Consider the following 25,175-nt stretch of genomic DNA (forward strand, 5'->3'; position numbering starts at 1 on the left):
CGCTTATCTTGTTCAATATATTATTAGAGCACATAATGATGGAACCAATGGAAGATTTTGAGGAAACAGTGTCAGTGGCAGGACAAATTCATTACAGAGTGGTAAGAAACTTACTGACATTGGACAATACAATGAGAAGGTATGGAATGGAGATAAGAAGTGAAAAAAGCAAGATCATGGTAAGGTCAAGGCAAAATGATAAAGAGAGCGACATAGACATTACAATGGAAGGTGAACAACTGGAAGCAGTCTCAATGAAGAAGTGACATGGAGACGAAAGTTGCAACGGTTCGGCCATGTGATATGGAATCATGCACAGGACTGTTAAAGGTCATGAGAAGACACGGGGGAGACCCAGAACGAACTGCATAGGACTGGCAGAGGATTAAGATAGATAGAGAAAATGCGCCAACGGTCCCAGGACTACAATTATATTCAGGAACTTATTAAAAATGTTAGGGCAATATTGTTGTTACAAAAACTTCTTCAGTAATCATAAAGCATGAAAAAATATTTCAGACAACTTTTATTATTAAACAAAAAACAACAAATTTATGAATGCCTAACATAAAGACTAGATGTGATAAAGAACTTAAAAATCTAAGCAAGCGCACCATATTCTCTAGCTGTCAGTGTATCGATTAATACTCATGTGACAATGCATTATAAGTAAATAAGAAAAGAAAAGGGAAATAGTGAGAGCATTGGGTAAAACACAACAATTGACACATCAAAATGTAAAAAAACACCCATCTTTGGGGGAAGCAGGTTAGTAACGGGTTACTATGTGCATAATAATAAAATAACAAACCACAATCAGCCAATCAACAGTCCTTTAAAATTAAACCCCAATTGGTTATTGTTTAAGGCTGTTAAAACTGCCAAAATAACCAGCCCAAATGAATGCAAGTAACACTTGCAACACATTTTTGGTTGCCTTTATATCCCTACAACATCACAGAAACTCGTTGTTTGTGGTGCGTCGGATTATGAGAAATGTTTTTAAACTTTAGTGGCCTGTGGCTTAAATACTGGAGCTGTCAAGACAAATGTCTATCTACATGACCATATCCACAATCTGCTGCGAAAAAACTTCAGGGAAAAAACAAATTGGGTAAAATCAAAATGTGCATCCTTTAGGGGACCCATAATATCACAAATTTTAAGCAAACAGGACATTGCCAAGACTGAATTATTCCAAGCTTAGAGGTGTTGATTCCCACACATTTGATGTGATGACATGATCTGCAACTGTCACATCCAATCTGCTCACAAAAGTTTTACATGTAGATAAGCACACAGTTTTTATGTACACGTGATAAAAAAAATTATGCTTTTACCATTGTTTTAACATTTTGTGCACTATATCAAAATTAATTATGTATAAAGTGAACAAAAAAAGCTGTCTAAAACAAAAAAAAAACTTACCTATTTTCTAATCACATTGGCTACATAGCTAAAGAAGACTGTCTAAAATAAAATGATATTATGAATGATTAGCAGCATCACTAGAATTGCTTTTAAAGCTTAAAAATGAAAAATATTTAATGGTCTTACCGGATTCATCTAACTTTTTTGACCAATTTTATTCCTGTAATGAAGCAGTGCTCTTCTCGAACTAGAAAACAATACTATTAGGGTACGTTTTTTTAAGGTTGTGTTTAACAAATTCAGCAACCTTTAAGGATTATTCTTATGTTTTTCTTGTAACCCTTCAAACAACCGATTAGCAAATACTTTTAATTAATGAAAACAATCACAAGAGTGGCTGGTTGTTTTCTGACCAATGTTTTGTAACAAAAATATACAATGGTAATACTGTGTCATTTTTTTACTATTTTACAGATACTTCTGTTGCTTGTTGTTGAATCAATCAGATCTAAATAAGATCAGTTTAAACATTGTGTGGAGTCAGTTACAAAAATGAAATAAAAAGGAAGGTGGATAAAGTGTATAAGCAAAGATGAATCCCAAAAAAAGGATAACTAAGAAATTAGTTAAAACACCAAACAAAACAAATGTTTTACTCCTCCAAGTCTGTTAGAACCAGTATTGAATCGCTTTCTTTTGTGCTGGTAGTTGCCTAATACTTTCTTAATATTGTTTACTGTTAATAGGTTTCCAATCTTTAAATGTTGATGGCTTTCTCCCAAGAAATAAACCAAAAAACATGAACAATCTACTGTTTTCAAACAGCTAAATGTGTTGGTCCAATCTACATGTGTAAAAAGTATTGTATTGTTTGGAAACTCAGATGAGCTCCTCTTTTTTTGCAAGTAACATTCATACTGTTAATTAAATATGGCAATCAGATATCACAATGTGACACACCACAGAGCTTAGACATATTTAAATAATAAACAAAGCGACTAAAAATAAGTGATTGAACTTTTTCGCCCTGTTAGAGCTCGTCAGACTGCCTGGCAGACAATGAAAGTTCAAAAATTGTAAAAAACACACTTACCTTTGCTGCTTGCAATTTTTCAAGATTTAACAAATGCCTTATTAAAGTCATAAGCACGAAATATTGCACAACATTTTACAATTTTAAGATGTAATTGCTTATGTTTGGGAAGTATTTTTTATAATTATCCATGGATTTAGTCCTGTTGCTGCTTAGTATGGTTTGCAGTAGTGGCTGACTAATTGAAATCAAGCAGGGCTGCCACTTTGGTTTGAATGAAATAATCCAGTTTTAAATATATATCTAGAATCATTTAGATTGAAAAACAAAACATCCAAAAATATATCTAACTAAACATAAAATAATCCAATTTAATGTAATATATTAGCCAAACAACAACGCATATGAAGGTTTTTAATATAAATTGATCTATATTTGATGCTAAAGAAGCTTACTTCTTCCTTTTCATCACTCTATTTTTCTGTTACAGTTATAATGTGGTCTGGGTGGAACATTTGTGAGCTTGTACTGTTCCCATGATCTTTACAAACGTTACAAAAACTATCTAGAATTTATAGCCATCATCTAGATCCTAAATTTTACATCTAGGCTTAACCCAAACTTTCTAGATCTAGCTATAAAATATCTAGAGTGGTAGCCCTTAAATCAAGGTGTTTCACTCTACCTTCCGTAGAAGAGCGCGAATAAACTAAACTTCATAAAGTAACATCATACTACTACGGACGATTTTTTTCTGCCTTTCGCACTAAATTCGGAACATACGACGAAAATTACAAACACATGGCTCGTTTTGCACACTTAACTATAGCAAAATCGCCCTGTCACTGATTTAGTAATGCCCTGTCACTGATTTAATGACGCCCTGTCACTGATTTGGTGACACCCCAGCCCTGTCATTGACGCCTGTCACAAACTGTGACAAGTGTCACGAAAAAGTCACAACCCCTGTTGGCGCGTTAGCCCGCATAGAAATCTATCGCGGGTGTTCCCCGTTCTAACCCGCTAAGCACCTCAATTTACATGGCGCGTTTTCGTAACCCGCTTGTTTGGTGCAGGCTTCGTGTGATTTTTTATTTGTATCTTACAAACATTTTTAAAACTTGGTTGTTACAAAGCATTGTTTTGATGTATTGTGATATTAAGGTAAATGAATTTAGAGTTTTCAATTGATAAGAAATGGACACAAACAAGGCTCAATTTTACCTCTTGTGTTGCAAATACTTGCTGCAAGTATACTCAGTTTTTTCTTATTTTCAAAAACGTCAAAGGTCAAGAAGGGTATTGTTTGCAGTTTTATCAAAAACAAAATCTAATCAGACAGAGAAAAAGTTAAAAAGAATTTGGATGTTACCAAGGTACTATGCATTTCACTGCCGACTTATCTTAAGTTTCAGGTTTAAAATTTTTGTATTGCTTCAGATCACAAGATTTTTGGGAAAAAATTGTCAGGAATTTTGATGATTCCCAGTGGATAAAACATTTTAGAATGCGCAAAGCTGACTTTGAACGATTAGTTGGATTGGTCTGGAATGAAATGAAACCTGGTTAGTTGACAATTCTTTTTTTTTTGGTTTTTTTTCAGTACTTTTGTATTTTTCAGACGAATTTGCTGTTAGACAACCAATTGATACAAAAAAACGTGTTGCCATTGGTTTATACAAGCTTGCATCCTCTGCTGAGTACAGAACCATAGGTGAACTGTTTGGAGTTAGTGAAGCTTCTGTACACAACTGTCTATTGCGGTAAGTTTTGAGAATTATATTCTTGTCTAAAATAGCTAAAAACTTGCTTTTGTATCAGGTCATGTCTAAAACAACTAAAAACTTGCTTTTATATCAGGTTGTGTAATGCCCTCGTAAAACAGATAACAAATCACATATTTATGCCTGGCAATGAAGAGGCCCAAGAAATAGCCAGAAGATTCGAGGAAAAGTCACACTTTCCTCAGGTATGAGAAAATATGTTTTAAATTTGCAGGGTGTATATAATTGCTCTTTGTTCCTAGGTAATGGGCTGTATTGATGGTAGCCACATAGCAGTAACTGCTCCAGTTAAAGGAAAAAAGGATTACACTAACAGAAAAGGTTGGGATTCTTTGGTTCTGCAGGGTGTTGTGGATGACATGTACCGGTAAGCAAAGTTATGTTTTATTTGTATACATGAGGTCACTCGATTTTTTTCAGTTTCAGAAACATTTCTGTAAAAATGCCAGGAAGTTGCCACGATGCTACAGTCTTCAAGAACTCTGGATTATTTAAAAATTCCAATATGCTTCCACAGGTTGGTATTTGATACACATGGTGTTTTAGTGATAAACTGAGTTTTAAATGTTGTTTTTTTGTTTAAAGGTCCCGATTGTAATTGAGGGATTTCATGTGCCATTACTAATCCTTGGTGATCCAGCATACCCACTGCTGTCCTGGTTAATTAAGCCATTTATTGGTTCAAATCTTTCAGCAGAAAAGGAATCTTTCAACTGCTATCACAGCAGTGCACGAATAGCAGTTGAAAATGCATTTGGAAAACTAAAGGCACGATGGCGTATTTTAAGAAAAATTGAGTGTGGTATAACTTTTGCTCCTAAAATCATTGGGGCTTGCTGCATATTACATAATATGTGTGAAGATTTAAATGTGCCCATTGCTGATACTGTGGGCCGACTGCAATTCACTACTGTTGTGCCTCAGCAGCCAGTTAGTCCTCCATGTGATGCTGCAGACCAAGATGGTGTACTATGTAGAAATGCTTTGCTGTCACATGTTGTAAAATCTTTGCCATTGCGTGAATCTAGCCGCTTCCTTTAAATGACCTGCTTTGTTATGTTAAAAAATGCTGTACACATACATTGTTTTGTGAATTTTATTCTTCAGGCATAGTTGAGTCACTGAGTACCTCAACAACCATACACTTAGTAAGTTCAGCCACACCACTTGCGAAGTCACTTCTTATTTCGGTCATTATTTCTCTCATTAACTGGCGATCCTTTTCACAATTGTCATTGTAAACCTTCACAAATGTAGAGAAGGATCCATCTTCAGATGATTCTGGAACACACACATACAAATACTGACATAGTGTAGGTTTTGCAAAACTAGTTAATAACAATGCACTCACGATTTGTACGGCGTTTTTTTCGTGGTGGCTGTTTGGTTCTGGAGTTTGGCTCTGGATCTAAAAGTAGAAACAATCGAGTTTAAAAGTTAAGTTTTAAGATTTGTGTTTAACTGCTACCTGCACTCTGTGAAGTCTGTGGTTCTGCAGCAGGGGTATCATTACTTGCTGCAAAATAAACATAGGAAATTTTAATAACTGAAAATCAAGATGTACTGTTAAGCAATACCTTCAGGTTCAGGTGTGCCGATTCCTGTTTCTTCAACTACTGTATTATCTGCATTTATTAAGAAAGTATAAGACTAAACGGAGTTACCAAGTATCCCTAACTCAAGCAGTAGAATTTACATGTAAAGGTGACTGTACACAGACTGCGTATTCCGTCAACGTGCGTAAACGCATGCGAAAAACGGTCCGTAATCTGACGTGCGTAAACGGACCGAATTTACGTTCCGAATGTGACTGCGTTTGGTGGTATACACAGGATCCGAACGATGCGTTGTTTCGCTTGAATGCGTCCTACTCCAAATCAGTTGTTTTTCTGTTCGAAGCAGGAACACCGCTAATTTCTTGCATTTGGGTTATCACCGTGGTGGTGGGATTTTAATATTGCTGAACTCGAACACACCGACCAAAAAATGCAATTTTAAATGTTTACAATCGACATTATCCAACCTAACCTTCGCATAAACTCAACTCATTTGCTAGTGACAAGCCTTGCTCAAATAAGATAGCAGTACAATAACATCGCTAGTGGAAAACAAATGTCACAAAATATTTGTATTTTTTTTCTTAAATACACTTTTGAAGCAGACAAAATAAAAAAGTACAAACACACAGTGCACATGAGCAATATGTTTAAATGGTAAAACCAGGGATGAACAAACACTGAAAGGATTTTTTTGTGTATTTAAAAATTTCATTTGCTTTTAAAAACCCTCCTGGTACCCTCTTTCGATTGCCTCAAGCGTTTTCTTATTTTGGAAAGATAAAAGGCAATCCTAGCATCAGTAGGTGGCTTCTTATAATTTGGCAATGTGCTGGTTGTTGCCTGCAGGTCTCCTACAAATAACAAAAACATAAATGCAAAAATATGTACAAATTAGTTTAGAAGTACTTTTGTTTATTCCACAAGTGCAATCTTTCATTTCATTTGACTTTTCTGGTTTGTTTCCATCTCTCATATTAAACACAAACCTTGGTTGCAAATTACAATGAAGATGTGAAAAATAATACTATTTTTGATCAGAATTCTTTCCCTGCAGTACTCTAAAAGAATATTGTTTGAGTCCATGCCTTACAAACGTAACACATATAGTAGGTTTATTACAAATATGGAGCATAAATCATTTAATTTACATACCTGTGGTGTTGTGTATAAATATAAAACACTATTGGATTTTCTGTCTTTTTATATAGGTGTTGCATATGTCACCTTTCTTTCACATTTTCCCTGGAGGAAAAAGTGACAGACAGAAGTCACATAGTCGCAAAATGTACATTTGATAAGCAGATTAAACCCTCCCCAATGTACAATAAAAAGTTGTCAAAACAATTTGTGGTAAAAACCACAAAATTTCTATCACCATTAAAAACGAAACCACATTGTAATAAAAATTAGTTAAATTACCTGGTAAACCAAACTCTGCTGAAGTTGAATTACAGGCATTTATAAGGTAGATTTCTCTCCAAAGCAGGTTTCTCTCTTACTAGTTTTTCTTGTTAAACTTGATTTCTTTAGTTGATATTGGTCAATCAACGGATTCTACAAATGAACATTTCATGATAACTTAAAGTGCATAATTCACAGATTGTTGCAGAAACATCAACCAGTATACTTAAGTGTATGTAAACAACAACTATGGACTTATGATTTCATAAGCAACATCCTAAATATTAATACAACATAGTTCCGAATTTCTAAACCCTGATGGCATATTTGCAGCTTCCTTTTTCTGAAACTTTGTGATAAATGACATTAACTGCCAGAACTTAGTTATGAACTGACTCTTTCCTGAACCCTTTGTTTCCCGGAAAGCTATTGTTTTTGTATCCCGCTGTTGTTCTGCATTCCAGTCGAGTTCGAAGCCTGTCTTTTTGCCGATTTAATAATAAAACCTTGCATATTACTTCACTTCTATTTATTATTAGAAACAAGATGGCTTTAAGTCTTGTGATTTGATCAAAATAATTGATACTAATCAACCAATCTAGAAATATCTCTCAGTTTTGCACTATCACTACACCGAAAATCGCATGCGTATGTCCGAAAAAATAGAACATGTTCTATTTGTTCGGATGGCCTTGCGTTAACGTCCGTTTCGGACAAAACGCATGGTTCGCATTCTGTGTATACACGTCGACGGAAGGCGACGGACCGAAATTTACGCGCGTATACGCATGACGGACGAAAACGGACCGAAACGGATCCTGTGTACAGCCACCTTAATGTTTAGAAGGTAATATACATCAATAAATCTGTATCAGCTTGAAGTCTTACCATCTGGATCTTTACTTGGTCCGGCAAGTGAATCCACCCCACTGCTACACATTGCCTGAATAGTTAAAAAAATCCTCTTTTATTTGGACTTTGCCTGCCTATACACGAGTATTAAGGTGGCTGTACACAGGATCCGTTTCGGTCCGTTTTCGTCCGTCATGCGTATACGCGCGTAAATTTCGGTCCGTCGCCTTCCGTCGACGTGTATACACAGAATCCGAACCATGCGTTTTGTCCGAAACGGACGTTAACGCAAGGCCATCCGAACAAATAGAACATGTTCTATTTTTTCGGACGTACGCATGCGATTTTCGGTGTAGTGATAGTGCAAAACTGAGAGATATTTCTAGATTGGGTGATTAGTATCAATTATTTTGATCAAATCACAAGACTTGAAGCCCTCTTGTTTCCAATAGAAGTAAAGTGAAGTAATATGCAAGGTTTTATTTTTAATCGACAAAAAGAAAGGCTTCGAACTCGACTGGAATGTAGAACAACAGCGGGATACAAAAAGCTAATAATGTAAGTAACAACAGCTTTCCAGGAAACAGGGAGAAGGGGTCAGGAAATGGTCAGTTCATAACTTAGTTCTGGCAGTTAAAGTCATTGATTGCAAAATTTCAGAAAACGAGAACTGCAAATATGATAAAAAGGATTTAGAACTTCGAAACCATGTTGTATTAATATTTAGGATGTTGCTTATGAAATCATAAGTCCATAGTTGTTGTTTACATACACGTAAGTACTGATTAATGTTTCTGCAACAATCTGTGAATTATGTACTTTAAGTTATCATGATAAGTTCTTTTGTAGAATCCTTGGATTGACCAATATCAACTAAAGAAATCAAGTTTAAACAAGAAAAACTAGTAACCTACTTTGGAGAGAAATCTTCCTTGTAAATGCCTGTAATTCAACTTCAGCAGAGTTTGGTTTAACAGGTAATTTAACTAATTTTTGTTTCAATGTGGATACATTTTTAATGGTGATAGAAATGTTGTGGATTTTACCAAAAATTGTTTTGACAACATTTTATTGTACATTGGGAAGGGTTTATTCTGCTTATCAAATGTACATTTTGTGAAGTATACGTGACTCCTGCCTGTTACTTTTTTTTTACAGAAAAAATGTGAAAGAAAGGTGACATATGCAACACCTATATAAAAAGAAGAGAGAAAATCCAATGGTTCAAGATTTAAACACAACACCACAGGTATGTAAATTAAATGATTTATGCTCCATATTTGTAATAAACCTACTGTATGTATTATGTTTGTAAGGCATGGACTCAAACAATATTCTTTCAGAGTACTGCAGGTAAAGAATTCTGATCAAAAATAGTATTATTTTTCACATCTTCATTGTAATTGGTAACCAAGGCTTGTGTTTAGTATGAGAGATGGAAACAAACCAGAAAAGTCAAATGAAATGGAAGATTGCACTTGTGGATTAAACAAATATACTTCTAAACTAATTTGTATATACTGTTGCATTTATGTTTTTGTTATTTGTAAGGGGACCTGCAGGCAACAACCAGCACACTGCCAAATTATAAGAAGCCACCTACTGATGCTAGGTTTGCCTTTCATTTTTCAAAAATAAGAAAATGCCTGAGGCAATTGAAAGAGGGTACATGAGGGTTTCTAAAAGAAAAAGAAATTCTTTGGAAGTATGAAGCATTCTGCATAAACACACACACACACAATTTCAGTGTTTGTTCATCCCCGATTTTACCACATAAACATATTGCTCATTTGCACTGTGTGTTTGTACTTTTTAGTTTGTCTGCTTTAAGAGTGTCTTTTAGAAAAAAAATACAAATATTTTGTGACATTTGTTTTCCACTAGCGATGTTATTGTATCTTATTTGAGCTAAGGTTTGCCACCAGCAAATGCAAAGGGTAGGTTGGATAAAGTCGATTGTAAACATTTTAAATTGCATTTTTGGTCGGTGTGTTCGAGTTCAGCAATATTAAAATCCTGCCACCACCGTGATGACCCTAATGCAAGAAATTAGCGATGTTCCTTCTTTGAACAACCAAACAACTGATTTGGAGTAGGACGCATTCAAGCGAAACGTCGCATCGTTCGGATCCTGTGTATACCAGCAAACGCAGCCACTTTCGGAACGTAAATTCGGTCCGTTTACGCACGTCAGAATACGGACCGTTTTTCGCATGCGTTTACGCACGTTGACGGAATACGCAGTCTGTGTACAGCCACCTTTACTGTAATAAAGTATCCACCACATTAAAATGTACCGTAAAGGTACTGCAATGTAATTAAACTTTAGCTTGCAGCAACAAAAATGTAATGTATAAAAAAATATGAACCTTTGCTGTTGGTCTGTGTTGAAACAGTGAGTTCATTTTTGTGTAAAACTCCCACTGGGTTCCTTTATTAGAAGCACCAGAAGTGTTTAAAGTTACTTTGATTTTATTGTATGCTTTTTTGAGATTTTTCCATTTTTCACGAATTTGCTCCCTTGAGTAAAAAAGGAAAGGCTTTAAAAGGAATATAAGGAGGAAACTAAACATCATGCATAGAACAAATCACTTTGTCTACTTGCTTTACTTGCTTCTTAACTATTGCATGTAGTTCAATTGAAAGAATTTGGGAGATTAACAAGAAAAATTCTAATCTTAAACATAACTGCAATAATTTTTTTAATGCATTCTAAATCAATCGCAAAACATAAAACCCAACAGACAAGCTCAATAAATGACACTTGATTAAGTTAAAGGCTCAGTCTAACTTTTAAGTTTTTCTGTCTCCTGGGGCTTTGCATTTAATTGTTTTATTTTTGTTATACTAACCATGTGTAAAACATATTAAACTGCTCCATTTGTTTAGCTAAATTTTGAAAAATAACTTTGTTTCTTTGTGTTCTTCCATCAATTTTTTGAAGAACCCTGCTTTCCTGCACTAAATCTATCAGGCAATTGATGTCACTTGAGCTCCAGGTCGCTCTTTTTTGGCTTTCAGTATCCATTATTAATTGCTACAACCTGTATCTGACCCCTAAAAATGCACATTTAGATTCACCACCAAATCACTAACCCGGTATCTATGCGCGTAACCTACCGTCGACGGGCGGGTTATCGTTGCCGCCTGCTAGCCCGCTAAAAATCGGTCAACCGTAGCGACGCAAACCGTGCGTCAAAATATGCGGGTTAACTTAGCGAGTTAACTCGGTTAATTTGTCCATGTAAAGAGGCTTGTGGCGAGTGTGAAAAAGCACTAAAAACTTCTACCTAAGACAGAAAATTTCATACAACTCGACTCCATGAATTTCTACACTTCTGTAAGTTAAAATAAGGGGTTTGACTGATATTTTTTTTTAATTGCGCTCATTTTATCGCCGAGAGTTCGCCATAGTTGACTTCGTTGCTTTCCGCTATAAATTTGTTGGTCTCTGACTTTTTTGCACCTCTTCTCTTCACAAAAAGCAATATTGGTGATTTAATTTGGGACTAATTAGTACATAAAAAAGCGGGTTTGAATTGGTTCTGGGACTCGCCTACAGCTTCGGTTTGTTTGTTTCTTTTTCAAAAGCACGGTTTATTGCATTGCGCATATTATTATTTAATCTTTTTATGGATTATAGAAAGCAACAAGTTAAAAAAGCAGTTATTAGTTTGATGAAAAAAAATTTTGAATAATCTTTGCATTAACTGGTTGGAAACCCTGCAAAAACCTTGTCATACGAACCATCTTAGTCTAACCAACGTTGGCCAGGTAAGAAGCTTCGTCATTTGATTGTGTGACGGCGTATACATTGACCCGCAGTAACCTCTTGCCGTGCAGTAGCAACGAACAATCCTCTGGATAAACAATCAACGATTAGCAGTTGAAATACAAATTGTAGTTGTGCAGATAATAATCAACTGAAATGGTTTACTTGATGCCTGTAAATGAGCTTGATGTAGGCCACGTGATGCCTGTAAAAAACATGTAAAGCAACTGTATGCGACAGCAGAGTAACCAGTAACACTACAAAAATACGTGAAAGCTACTTCTACTAACAAAAATATCTGCTATTAGCTTTGCAACAAATTGCCATCATTGTAAACGTGTTTTTTACTCCTTTGTACACTCAACAAATGCGAACGAAGTTGTCCTGCTGTTAAAAAGCAAGCTTTGGTTATCATCGAAGCCTCTTGCAAGTGGTATTCAAAATACTTATAAAATACTCTAAACTTGACCAGTTCAACATTGCACCCGATGCCATTTCTCGCATTTGTTCTTACGTCTCATTTACTACAACCTTACGCACGATTCACGAACAGCTGGGGCATACTGGTTTCGACAGGCTGTATCCATTTATCTGTAACCATCAATCTTTCATATACAAGTGAAAGATTATTTAAACCTGCTTCCCAATGCCTAATCCAATCAATTAAACTGTGCAAGTGATTGTCAACTAATTTGAAAGGACCAAACCCATATTTACTTTCTTATTGACACAGCAGATTTCCTTTTGTCTTTCCGTGTGCTGCGTTGACACCTAAAACATTAATTGGATGTCTAATTACTCTTTTATGTTATTTCAGTTTCCAAGCATACATACATAGGGAGCGAGGTCTATCGTTTATTAGCCGAAGTTAAGCAATTTCTTATATCCAATAACGCGGCATCGCAACAAGCAAATCTTCTCCAGACCACCCTACAGGGAATAGCCAATGTAAACGCGAAGATCAAACTATTTGACGCACAATTGAACTTCTGTTATACAGCAAAGGTTTGTGAATAGAAAATGGAAAAGTGTTGTAAATGAGGCTCTCCAAGCGATTAGGACATTGTAAATGTAAATGAGGCTCTCCAAGCGATTAGGACATTTGTCACTCCATGAGCCAGGAAACGTAACTGCCAGCTCATGAACAAAAAAATTAGGCATGGTCTGCACTATGTTTGCACCAACAAAAGAAAATTCAACTTAAACAAGAAACAGTAAAAAAGAGGATGCAATTGGGAAACAAATTTTTGTCAGCCAAAGTTAACTGAGTGGTTAGCGCAACCACCCTGTGGTCACAAGATCATGGGTTCTAACCCTATTTCGGTTGCTTGTATTTCCTTGAGCAAGAAATTTAAGCGGCAATGCTGGCTCCGGTGGGTTAAACTAAATTGAAGCACCAACTGCCCAAATTGAAAAAAAATCAAATAAAAAATGATCAACGGACTTGCAATAAAAACAGGCAGCTGAATGACGGACTCATTGTGAGTATAACGCATTCAGGCGTTGCCCGCCCACCGAGGATAAAAATGAAACAAACAAACAAATATGTCTAAAACAGAGTAAGACTAAAAAGATAAATGGACAGAAAACGAATTACAAAAATAAAATATTGGAAACAGTTTTATAGATTTTAAAGAGATTCAGTAGCAATTCAAATTAAATCACAAAATGTTTAAGAAATGACATTTTTTTACTAGTATTTGCAGTAAAATATGCAGTAAAAATACAAAAACTGATTAGGCATAAATTAAAGGCTTACATTTTCTTTCTAAACCTACTTTGTACAAATACTTGTAAAGTAAAACAGCATAAATAGGAAATGTACAAACTGGTAGAAATAAACGTTAATGGTCTGCATTTGTAACATAGTTCTAAAACAGAAATCAACAAAACATTTTAAATAGCAACAACAGCTGCCTCAGACACTGGTTTCTCAATTTCGAAAGCAGTTGCCCAAACATTTGAGGTTGGATCATAAACTTCAACCGTTTTCCTGCAAACGGACTTTGTATTATTATGGTATAATACAAACTTTTATCCTAATGGTTAGATGTACACAAAAGCACATTATAATATTGTTTAAAAAGCACCATGATAATTCTTTACATGATTGGGCCACCTTCAGTGTTGCCAGGTTGCGCTTTTGTCGCCGAATTGGGCTACTTTTGACATCGAGTTGCGGGCTTTTTTCATGAGTTGCGGGTTGCGCCTTTTTGGGCGGGTTGACGAAACTGTACAGAGCGTCGGATATTTAACATCCAGCTGAGCAAAAGAATGACCTCAGTCCACGCAATGCAGTGTTCATTTTACAAACAGGGAAATTTAATAACGCGTTTGTTCATCCCACGTAATAACAATTGTCTCTTGGCAAAAATCATTGTTTGAAAGGTCATCTTGCTTTGTTATTAAACCGGAACATTTTTGTTGCTAAAAATTACGTATTAAAAAAAAACAGCATAAAAAGTGGGCAAACAGTGCGCATGTGTTCAATAGGTACGTTACTGGAAACAGTTCAAATTCAGTTTTAAAAAGCACAAAAAGTAAATCTGAAACGGAGAAACATGAATAATTGTAATCCTTACAGGTGAACGTAGTAAAAATCATTTGTATTTCAGGTGTTTGTAAAATTGGGCTCCTTTTGACGGGTAAAGTTGCGCTTTTCCGCAATTTGACCTGGCAACACTGACCATCTTATTTGTGATTGCAGTTAAACAGAACTTCCTTTTTAAAGGGTTATAGCAGGGTTCTTCAACAGGGGCGATTACGTCCACTGAGGGGGCGATGGTGACAATTTTGGAAGTTGGGGGGCGATTTGACTTCAAAAGGGGTCGATTTCAACATTACTGATTGTATAAATATGTACAAGCACTGTGAGACTTAGCTAACTTTAACTTACAAGCAGATATAATTCGTATTGGAAACAAACACCAGGGACATCAGCGTGCTGCAATTTGAATACATTGTGTTTACTGGGGATTGTTGTACTTTTTGTGATCTCGAAAGCAAGGTTGGGCATTTAATTAGCCACAGGGGACATTTTGTTGAGGCTTCGTATGGTGACGGGCCATATTTTTTAAATACAATGGTAATGGGTCTTACCTCAAACTTGTATTGCTTTCACACTTCCTATAGGCCTACAAGTGCTTTCCAAACTGCGAAGTATTTGTATCATTTAGAACTCTCCTCTACCGAGTAATGCCCCATTGTTTTCAATTAAAGAAAGCTATTGTTTGCACATAATCGTAATATTGTTTTGTCTATGATTTTCTCAGGTGCATTAGAAGAATTGCGTGAATTGGACCTTGCATGTTGTAGTAGCTTTCTCGTGTTAAATTAGGTTTTAACTGTTAACTGAATTTCTCGTGTTGCTGAAGAATCTAACTGCCTACATCTGCTCAAAAGGCAGAACTTTTACACTAATAACAATCTCATAGGGGGGCGATTTTGAGCCAGTGCCTTGAAAAGGGGGCGATTGAGCTAAAAAGGTTGAAGACCCCTGGGTTATACTGTTCTGGAACGGCATTTTACAATGTTATAATATAGATAGGGCAATGCAAACGCCACTTTATATCAATGATAAATTCAAATGCAAAAGCAAACATTAGGTGGAAAATTATAGTAAATGCTAATTATTCTCACCCTCCAATAACAAAAATTTTGTTTCCAATCACACAAGCAGATAAATGACCATGATCATGTTTAAGTGATGTAATATTCTCCCACATGCCTACCTTTGGATCTAAACGCTCAACAGTTGCCAGGTCTTGGCCTTCTTCACAAAATCCACCTGTTACAGTATGAGCACTTTTTGCAGAGAGTAAAGTCATAGATAATATTAAAGTAAACATAAATCAAAAGTAATAGCTAACATAAAATCAAAAACAAAAAATCAAACTAGCAAGTATTACCTATTGCATAGATGTTTCCATCCAACACAACACATGCCAAACCGCCTCTTGCTTGATTGAGAGGTGCAATCTCATTCCATATACCACTCTCCAGATCACATCGTTCACATGATGATAATACAACAGATTCATCATCATAACCGCCCAAGCAATAAAGTGATCCTAAACAACATTAAATTTAGGTTTATGATATTGATAGAATGGTATATTTGCAGACAAAATGGTTTTAAATAGCACCATCTGTTAAATTTCTAATGTTATGGTTCAAACATGATCACAATCAACTTGAAATGTATGCAAAAAAACTTAAATATGTAATCAAGTATGTAAAATATGTAAACAAAGTTTATACATTATCAACAAAATCCCACGAAAATATATTTCAGCAAATTGTTTATATCCTTACCATTGCAAACAACAGTTCCATGTTCCTCTCTTGCATGCAGCATGTTATTTATCTTTGTCCACATTTTGTTGTGGATGTCAAATTTCTCACAACTTGAGAGTGTTTTTTCATTTTCATCCTGACCTCCAGTAACATAGATATGATCTGGATATCAAAAAAACAAAACAAACTCTTTTAGATAAATTTATGTGAGTAAATGATGTTTAAATTTTTTTTTAAATTGATGTTTGCTAATAAACTAACCTGCTATAAAACCTGATCCACAATACGAGCGATGTTCAAACATATCTGGAAGCACCTTCCATTCTGTTGGTTCATTTAGGTCCAACATTTCACAACTGTGACTTTCATCACCACCTTCATCGTCACTGAGGCCATCTTTATCATCACCACTAAGGTCACCTTCATCATCACTGAGGTCAACTTCATCATCACCATGACCACCTCCATCATCACTGAGGCCACCTTCATCATCACCTTGACCATCTTCATCATCTCTATCATCACTGTCATCATCTCCATTGCCATTGCTGTCACTGTCGCCATAACCATCTTCATCAACTTCAGCAGCACTTCCGATCACATAAACTTTACTTCCAACTTTTACTGCAGTGGCCCCAGCTCTTCCAATGTTTAGATTCTATTAGAAAAATGTGGAAATACTTTTAATAGTTACTTATCATAAATGGTAAGAATGGGCTAAACCGAGCCAGAGCCCCAGTACTCGCTACCAAACATCATGACTTTTTAATTCTTGGCTTGGGCCGACCAGTTGCATAAACTCAGCAAAGCATTAGCCAAAAGAGTTAATGCTAACCTGAAAATAGTTTTTTTAATAGGAAACATGGTTTGAACCTTCCTGACAACACAACATGTGTAACAGAGAGAATTGTGAAAATAAAACACAAAGCATTATCAAATGTTTTGAAAACATGGCACTTAGCAATGGCTTGCTCACATGTTATGCAGGAATTTTTTTTAATAAGAGATGTATAGAACATTCGGTTTGGCAAAACTGCATAGCCAATTTGGTGCGTCTCTAGTGTAAATGTAAATGGGGTGTTTGTGATGTCACAATACACCACACATGCTTTACTGAGCACGGACCCGAGTTTGAGAACCGTTTTAATAATACAAACAACAGAACAAATTGTCTGCAGGTGTAATTGGTATTATTCGTCCATTTTAAAACATTCAAACTTACTAAAAAAACATTCAAACTTACTGGCAAAAGAGTTGGCTGCCTGGTGGTGACATCATAAACAACACAATAAGTAGGTGACTCCTCTCCACCAACAATAAGAAGTTTACCTGTGAAAAACAAATAAGACCTCAGTTTTCACCTCATCAACACAAAAAAGTATCAACAGTTTGTCACCCAACATGAACCACTGACAATTATGAAAAGCTAAATTACACTCTCAGTTATCTTAGTTTTTTTTCTTCATTACTGAACCAACTGTTCAAACTTGTAAAGTTTGCACATATTTGACCAACTTGGGGTACATATTGTAAAATCAACTTGGAAGTGATTGCAAAAAATCCATAGTTTGAATAAAATAATGCATGTATACATAAAGATACCATAAAAAGTAGTGAAACACGTTTAACTAACCTTGATCAATTAGTACCTAACAAAGCATTGTGCAACAAACATGACAATCATCTGTTATGTCACATGCGAGGTAATAAATTCCAGTTAGAGAATGAAGTGGTCCGCTAAAAGGGCTATACCACAAGACGGCTTTAGGCGCCCCAAAAGCATTTTAAATCGAAAGTTGTTTGAAAGTAGTGTATTTTGGAAATGCCAGAAATATTAAAGGAAATCGAAACTGTGGCAACCCTTTTTTGCAACCAGATTTTTTTTTGTTCAGAATGTGCAATAAGTTGAGTTATTGAAATACTTTGTATACTACTTGACCAACATATTGTGATGTCGCATTCCATTGTTGTGTCACTATGTACAATTATTTTTAAAAACAGCAACAGAAGCGGAGGTGATTTATTTCAGTTTTCTGTTTTTTTTTGTTGAATAGTTTTGTCAAACTGTTTGTGTAGTACATGCCGTAAATATAACATATGTTCTGAATTTATATCGGATCTTGTTTCATTAATCACTGTTAGCAAACTTTTTATCCTGTGGCCTTAGCCTTACTTCGAGATTTATTTCTAGCTCTCAAAACAGCCTTTATTTTAAGAACCCTGTTATAGACAGGGATTTACAATTAACCTTTTTGTCAAAACCAATATGATTAAATGTGCCACACAACATGGCTGATAAGCATAAAAAAATTGACAGAAAGTTCGGCTATGTTTTCATTTAATAAATTAGTGACATGTTAACCTAAACAATGTCACTTTGACAATGACATATGAACACATCGTCATTGTATGAACACACAAACAAAATCTTGTCAGTCTCAACTAAGTTATCAATACTGTTATTTTGTATGCTTTAAGGTTATTCTAACATGTTTATACTAATGTTTTTTACTGGTAGCCCTTGAACCATCTTAAGGTAGCCCTAGGGTTTTAAAAGGTTGGTGACACCTACTTTGGGAGATAAACATTTGGCAAACACTTAAATTAAAACAACATTTGTGTATCTTCATTGTTCAACGAAGCAAGCATACAATTAGCAAAGTAGCTTACCAGTAAATGGTGATTGAGCAAGTTTCAGTGTCTCATCAACAAGCAAACCAAGACATACAGAACTTTTCCTCACCAAGTTCTGAACAAACACAAAATTGTTAAACCTTACACTAGAAATGTGGCCGGGTAATGAGATTATCAAGAGTTCATCCACTAGTTTTTATTTCTTAATTTAAAAGTTTGCAGTTATTTATTTAATACATGAAGACTGTAGTTGAGGCACCCTATTATGTTATCAAACTGTTTATCCAAAATATCGCCCTTGCAACATAGTATTGTACAATACCAATAACAACCAATAACTAGAAAGTTGGCTTAGCACATATTGTACTGTACATACACTATCACCTATTTTATAAACGTTGTATTCCAAAAACTTATTTTATATTAGGTCCCATGGTAGCCAGCATTTTTCTAACCTTTGTTTGTTTCTGAAAACAGAAACTCATGCCACAACTAGGTACTTGAGACAACTAATTGCAAAAGTATATTCCTCTTTCCTTTTCTAGGTCCAACTCAACTGATCCCACTATTGTCCACCCCCCTTAGTCGTGTTATACCCACAGTGCACAAAATTGAATTTTTTGTAAGCTCCTGTCACATAAAGCTATACAATATGCTGCATAATTGAGTTGAGTTTGTTTCGCTTGGTGTGAGAAAACATAGTAACACAATTGCACTAAAAACAATCACCAAGTCGGAAATAGCTGTGCAACGTTAAAAGTTATGAAGCACTGAACCAGTGTTCCCAACCAGGGGCCATGGCCCCCCAGGGGAGCCACGAGCTGTGTTCCGGGGGGCCATGGGCGTAGATTCACAAGAAACACCCACTAAAAGTCATTATTACTTCATTTAACTTTATTCCCGATTTAATGGACTATTTCACATACTATTTGTTTATAAGTGAGGTTTATCATGCTTATTTACTCTATTTTAAGACTTGTTTAAGGCCAAATTTAATACCACATTCCAACGCGAGATTGCTATCTTCATTTTAAGGGGCCACAGGTCCTATATGGTTACATGTAGGGGGGGGGCACAATTCCAAAAAGTTACTTTAAGGGGGTCGTGGTCCACATAAGGTTGAGAACCACTGCACTAAACAGTGGATGACACAATTGGTGTATAGTGGTACAACACGCTGCAGCTACACCGTAAAATAGGGCGTTATGTGTCGGGTTCCCACAAGGAAGTAAGGTTGGCGCATGGTGGATATAATACGAATTGGGGAAACAATGGTCGACCAGTCGAGGAGGCCCTAGGATATAACGACCCGTGTCAGGGAAAGAGGGGGGAGGGTGAGAGGAAAAGAAATCACTGTAGGAAACCCTACCGGATAGTTTCAAGTGCAAGAAGATTTTTAATCTGCACATAGCGTTCCCTGGCCCCGTTAGGTTTCTACATACAACATGATTGCTTAGCTGGGCTTTTTATGTCCAAAACTTGTTCTGAAACAGTTTTATTAACGTGTTTGAGAAGTCATGTTACACAGGTGTAACAAATCGTGCTGCATTGTCACTCTGCGTTTCGAAACACGAATAAGTTGACCTACATTAATGTTTACAGCGCAATACAACTAACATCTTAATTCTAACCAGTGAAAAAATGGTCAAGTAATGACTGCGTTCATGCGTGAAGCAGAGGCATTTTCCATGCGCCACTATCGTCAATCACTCCCACTGTGTCAGCTGTGCACTGAGCGAGCACAAATTTGACGAAAGACAGCATGTAAAAACATATTTGGGGCTGTAAGAGTAATTACTGAGCCAATCGCATTGAAATTTTTAACAGCCAACAAGGAGCACCCTATCCACAGCTGTTTAAAATTTCAGCAGGGTAAGTCTCGTATTTCTGACCTCATTGACATGTGAACAAACAAACAAATATTTGGGGGTAAAGGGGAGAAAATGGATATATACAGCTTCAAGTTACAAAATACTTTAAAATACGCTGCAATGTGCCAATCAAAAAAGTATGAAACTCCAGAATCATCTGCTTTAGCAAGTATAGCCGTTTTAAAAATATCACGTTTTGGGGGGTTGTGGGTGAACTGAGGGATCAAATGGGGTGAAAATTCACATGCACCATCTTTAGACCGATATCTATAATGTGTGTAAATTTGAAAAAGTTTGAACCATTCTTTCTTGACCAAAACGTGATAACAAATCCACGTTAGACAGAAAAAAATAAAATATAGATAAAAAACAATATGTGTCCCCTTCAGGGCAGGGGACCCATAATTACTGATAAAAATGTTTTGGCAGTTGATTAAGTCATTTTAGTCACAATACAGCAATTGTGCCCTCCACTGTTTATGCACTTCATAATGTTTTTAATGTTGGACAACATTCCAGCTTGCTGGTTGTTTTAGTGCAATTGTGTCGCTATTTTTTTCACCAAAGGTCAGTCAGGGATCTATAGTAAAATTATAGAGTGAAACACAACAATTGACACCTAAAATAGCATATTTTTGAACTGTTAAAATTTATTTACTTTCGGCATTGTTCAAAACGTCACTAATTTTAGAGGGGAAGTGGGGTAAATGTATGGGCTACAGGGTGAAACACAACAATTGACACGTATAAAAGGCAAAATCAACAAACTTTTAAAATTTGTTCTTATTTTAACAGGGTTCTAGAAGCAAAATAAAAAATTCTTAGCCACAATCACCTAATCAACAAGCCTATGAAATTTTATGCTTTGGGGCCATTAAATTTTGACTGCTATAGGTGTTTTGAGCAGCAACCATTGATGCTTATGATGCCATGAAGCTATTTACATGCCCTAACTGCAATCTACAAAACCACCATGTAATACAAATAATCACTTGCAACATTTGTTCAGTTGCCTTCATAACACTATTACACCATAGAAACTTTTTGTTTGTAGTGCAACTTTTTTGTTTATAGTAAAATCTAGGGCTATCGAATATACATCAAACATTGCACTGTAAAACAGGTTTGGACAAATTCACATAGAAATTTTAAAAATTTAAACAAAAAAACATCAAAATACTTTGTCTTTTAGCTTGATAACAGCAGACATATCATCAACATCAAGTTGCACAAAATCATCTTGTCGAACAACTTCTGCAAAGCTGTTTGTAATTTCTTGGTTTGTTTTAACAAACACTTCATCCAGATTATATCGCTGAGCACAAGCTCGAAATTTTAAGCAGTTGTCAGCAGATACGAGATTAAGTAGAGCTGTTGCGCAGATGTTTTTGAGAACTTAAAAAGATAAAAAAAAAACTTAGTGTAAAAAAGGTTGTTATTTTTTTAAGTAAAACCTTCTAGTTCTGTGTATTCTGCATCATCCATGATGTTTATAACATTGTCTTCAGTAATTATTATTCTACCAGTATAAATGAACTCAATAAGATTTGCAAGTCGCTGATGTGGAATCTGGAGCATCTTAACAATGCCTTCATATTTCTCTTTCATCTGCAATACAACAGCAAAAAATTTAAATGGAGTACATTTGCATTGTTTAAGTAAAAATTTTTTTTTACCTCAACAGTAAACATCTTTTTAAAATACTTGGAAACAAGCATCATAACATTTTTGTGAACTGGAAATTTTTTTCCTTCTGACTCCAGCACCAAGTCACAAGTAGATTCATCCGAATTTCTATCTCTGTTTTTAGGTGTAAAATATTGTGTGAAAAAATTTACATGTGCATGACAATTTTTCATTGTGGCACAGTCTTCTTAAAAAAAATAAGGTATACACATGGCTACATACTATTTTTTTATCAAGAGATGTAACAACGAGACCCACAAGGTTGTAACAATGTACACTGTCTGCAGCTTAGCAATGCTTTAGAAAAAGTAAAACAACTGTCCAAATAGGAAATACCAAGGCAGGAAAACAACTGATCAAATTGGAAACATAGAAACAAACTTTGCATGCATAAAATTTTCAAAACAAGTTATCTAGCATGATTTTATAACCAAACATTTTCTCGCGTTGTACTGCCAGGTGACTTTTTTTAGCTGGATTAAAGATATATACAACACACTTACTCAGCAATAAGTTTTCCCAATAGAGCGTAATGCCTCGTAACATCATTGTTCGTTGTATCCATTGTGATAAAAACAAAAGAAAATTGTCTCTTCAAAATGCACAAAGTAATATTACAGGATGGTAAATAGTAAGTCAAAACTAACCCTAAAACAGAGTATTTCTTAACATTAAACACTAAAAAAATACATTCACGCGCATAAAACATAACAACTGTATAATGTAATCTGCACTACATTTATGATCTATCCACCATTTGTGTCAACACACAGCTATTGCTGACCTGGAAAATATTTTAGTGCAATTGTGTCACTACGATTTGTTTTACGGGGCAAAAGAAACTCAACACAACTTTAGTAAAACTTAAAACAACTCTCTACTGAATGTTTGTTAGGCACAGCATTAAACAATACTGTTAAAAACACAAAATAGGAAGGGAGTTATCGCCCTAGCACAGTTGTTGTCAACCTGTGGGTTTCACATAGGTTGTTAGCTACTTTACTGGGGGTTACAGGGGCTTATGATACAGAAAAAACAAAGTTGGGTTTCAGTAATGGGCATGAGATAAAATAGGTTAAACACCAACAGATTCTAGTAGGTAATCAAACTTTTTAACTCTCAAGGAATGATCTTTAATAACAAAAAACTACAATTTACCACAATCAATAAAAGGTTAATAAATACTGTATTGCCATTCCCTGGTAACAAACACATTAAAAACCTTACTTACATATAGAACAGCACCTATTTATTCTCAGGTTTTGTTAAAAAAAAGAAATGTTCCCTACACCAATAATCAAATTGTAAAAAGTAACAATGAACACTGCACAACACAAAAACCTACTATTCGTGTGTGCGCAAATTAAAAAAATGTAAACCAATAAAACAAACAAAACTTTTATCTCAGACCAGAGATTACTAAGGGGTCATCTAATATCTATAGACCATTATTTTGTGCAACATATATACTTTTTTTCTATTCTAATATCTCTGGCTCATAACTTTATGCGCCTTCTTACAATCGATCTCTTATTTGAAGATGCCTGTGCGAAAACTTAGATTTTAATGGGGGGTTTCCCCATGCGTTTCACCATTTCGTTTGTTGATCTTTAATTGGCAGGTATTGTTGGCACTTGCGACGTTTTAACATAATAGTTACAAAATATACTTCCGAAGATTTTTAACGTATATAAATGTAAATAACAAGCATACGAATTACATTTCAGTCAAGTTAAATGCACATAGTTTATTTACTTAATCTATTTAAACGTGTCGTGGTTCCCAAACTATCACATATCAAAAAAACATATTGTTTCAGTAAAATGCATAAAGTAATGTTACAAGATGCTAATTTATTTTGCCTACAAATCATTTCTTGACATCAAACAATTTAGCCATTAAGACATTCATGAGTTAAAAACATAATAACAATCAAGATTTACTAACTTCTTAAGTTGAAAAACTGCAATTTACCATAATCGTTAAAACGATAAAAACAAAACCCGCATCAAAATGGGGAATTACCCACACTCAAACTATTTTTCATGATTTTCCGCTGCCCTTGCACATTTTCGCTTGTGGTCGTGATATATTATTTTTTGCTCTGAAGAAGCCCTACCGTTCTGGCGGGCAAAACGTCAGAAAAAATACAAGTTCCTGAAAAACAACTAGTATTTGTTTAGCAGTACACCAGTTTAATGACAAATTTGTTAAAAACTCAAACTGTTCCAAAAATTAGGTGAGAACACTACTGGAACGCCGATATCCCGAAAACAAACAATGTAACTTCATTTGGTTTGATCGACAGTAACCGCTGTAATACAAATATTGACCAAAATTTGACAATACAACAACAACATTGACTTGCTGCGGCTAAAGACTCAAATTTGTGGTAAATGGTAGTACTGCTTTTAGATGGTAGTAAGTATTGTTAAGGCGCCCTTATTTTGAAACAAATGAAATCTACAGATTATTTATATTTTGCGCGATTCGAAATCGAACTTGATCCAGTTACCAAGCCACTTCCTTATCTCTCCCCCTCTTTTTCTTTGACTCCGGGACGCTCTCTGCTCTGTCAAAACTGTTAAATGGCTGCTGACATTAGGGATTATACAGAAAGTCAAACAATTGACCCTAGTTTTTTTTATTTTATCGAAATCTTAAGAAAATTGCGGGTCTTGCGGGTTCACCATGCCTTTGCACAAGCCGCCATTGCACCTTTCTGAAAACATCGTGTATACAAGCAGCCGTTAATGCGTCGGTTTCGGCTCTATGCACCAAGCGCGTGCGAAGCGAGCAACGCGAAATTTCTTTATCTGTTTAAGTAACGCGTGGGGAAGTCCCATTTCGCGCTTCTCTCGTTTGCGCGCTTCGCGTCTGGGTTGCTCCGTGAGCAACAGAAACGGCGCTTCGCGC

General features: G+C 35.5%; 1 protein-coding gene and 3 long non-coding RNA genes across 12 annotated transcripts; 1 reads left to right on the top strand and 3 right to left on the bottom strand.

Moving 5' to 3' along the window:
• Nucleotides 1-511: 511 nt before the first annotated feature.
• LOC145223345 (uncharacterized) lies at nt 512-2,454 on the bottom strand. Its single transcript, XR_013859461.1, has 3 exons — nt 1,558-2,454; nt 1,429-1,470; nt 512-1,265 (listed from the first exon to the last, which is right to left on the bottom strand). It is a non-coding gene; the product is annotated as an uncharacterized LOC145223345 (long non-coding RNA).
• Nucleotides 2,455-5,270: 2,816 nt separating this feature from the next.
• Nucleotides 5,271-8,144, bottom strand: LOC145223341 (uncharacterized). Of its 6 annotated transcripts, none has more exons than XR_013859452.1 (6): nt 7,167-8,007; nt 6,900-6,989; nt 5,766-6,805; nt 5,657-5,704; nt 5,540-5,596; nt 5,271-5,469 (listed from the first exon to the last, which is right to left on the bottom strand). It is a non-coding gene; the product is annotated as an uncharacterized LOC145223341 (long non-coding RNA). The 6 variants fall into 6 exon arrangements; XR_013859453.1 differs by having other exon boundaries at nt 5,766-6,598; nt 7,167-8,006; XR_013859454.1 differs by lacking the exon at nt 6,900-6,989 and having other exon boundaries at nt 5,766-6,598; nt 7,167-8,006.
• Nucleotides 8,145-8,146: 2 nt separating this feature from the next.
• LOC145223343 (uncharacterized) lies at nt 8,147-9,873 on the top strand. Of its 4 annotated transcripts, none has more exons than XR_013859459.1 (4): nt 8,147-8,977; nt 9,159-9,249; nt 9,317-9,353; nt 9,428-9,873. It is a non-coding gene; the product is annotated as an uncharacterized LOC145223343 (long non-coding RNA). The 4 variants fall into 4 exon arrangements; XR_013859457.1 differs by lacking the exon at nt 9,317-9,353 and having other exon boundaries at nt 8,147-8,774; nt 8,850-8,977; XR_013859456.1 differs by lacking the exon at nt 9,317-9,353.
• Nucleotides 9,874-12,607: 2,734 nt separating this feature from the next.
• LOC145223326 (uncharacterized) lies at nt 12,608-22,928 on the bottom strand. Its single transcript, XM_080089745.1, has 11 exons — nt 22,763-22,928; nt 22,250-22,373; nt 22,028-22,181; nt 21,754-21,968; nt 18,739-18,817; nt 17,312-17,397; nt 16,330-16,726; nt 16,087-16,230; nt 15,681-15,842; nt 15,412-15,559; nt 12,608-13,765 (listed from the first exon to the last, which is right to left on the bottom strand). The coding sequence occupies exons 1-11, from the start codon at nt 22,822-22,824 to the stop codon at nt 13,669-13,671; spliced, it is 1,668 nt and encodes a 555-aa protein (XP_079945871.1). The 5' UTR covers nt 22,825-22,928; the 3' UTR covers nt 12,608-13,668.
• Between the last annotated feature and the right edge of the window lie 2,247 nt (nt 22,929-25,175).

This window comes from Phallusia mammillata, chromosome 4, assembly GCF_965637545.1.
Source record: "Phallusia mammillata chromosome 4, kaPhaMamm4.hap1.1, whole genome shotgun sequence".
In the NCBI taxonomy this organism is placed as follows: Eukaryota; Metazoa; Chordata; class Ascidiacea; order Phlebobranchia; family Ascidiidae; genus Phallusia; species Phallusia mammillata.

What these genes read in the sequence shown, in the direction of transcription:
- LOC145223326 (XM_080089745.1), bottom strand. Translation starts at nt 22,824, where the DNA reads ATGGATACAACGAACAATGATGTTACGAGGCATTACGCTCTATTGGGA. An exon ending in TGCTCAATCACCATTTACTG is followed by an intron (nt 17,398 to 18,738) that starts GTAAGCTACTTT and finishes TGTTTTTCACAG; the next exon opens with GTAAACTTCTTATTGTTGGT. An exon ending in TGGATCAGGTTTTATAGCAG is followed by an intron (nt 16,231 to 16,329) that starts GTTAGTTTATTA and finishes TTTGATATCCAG; the next exon opens with ATCATATCTATGTTACTGGA.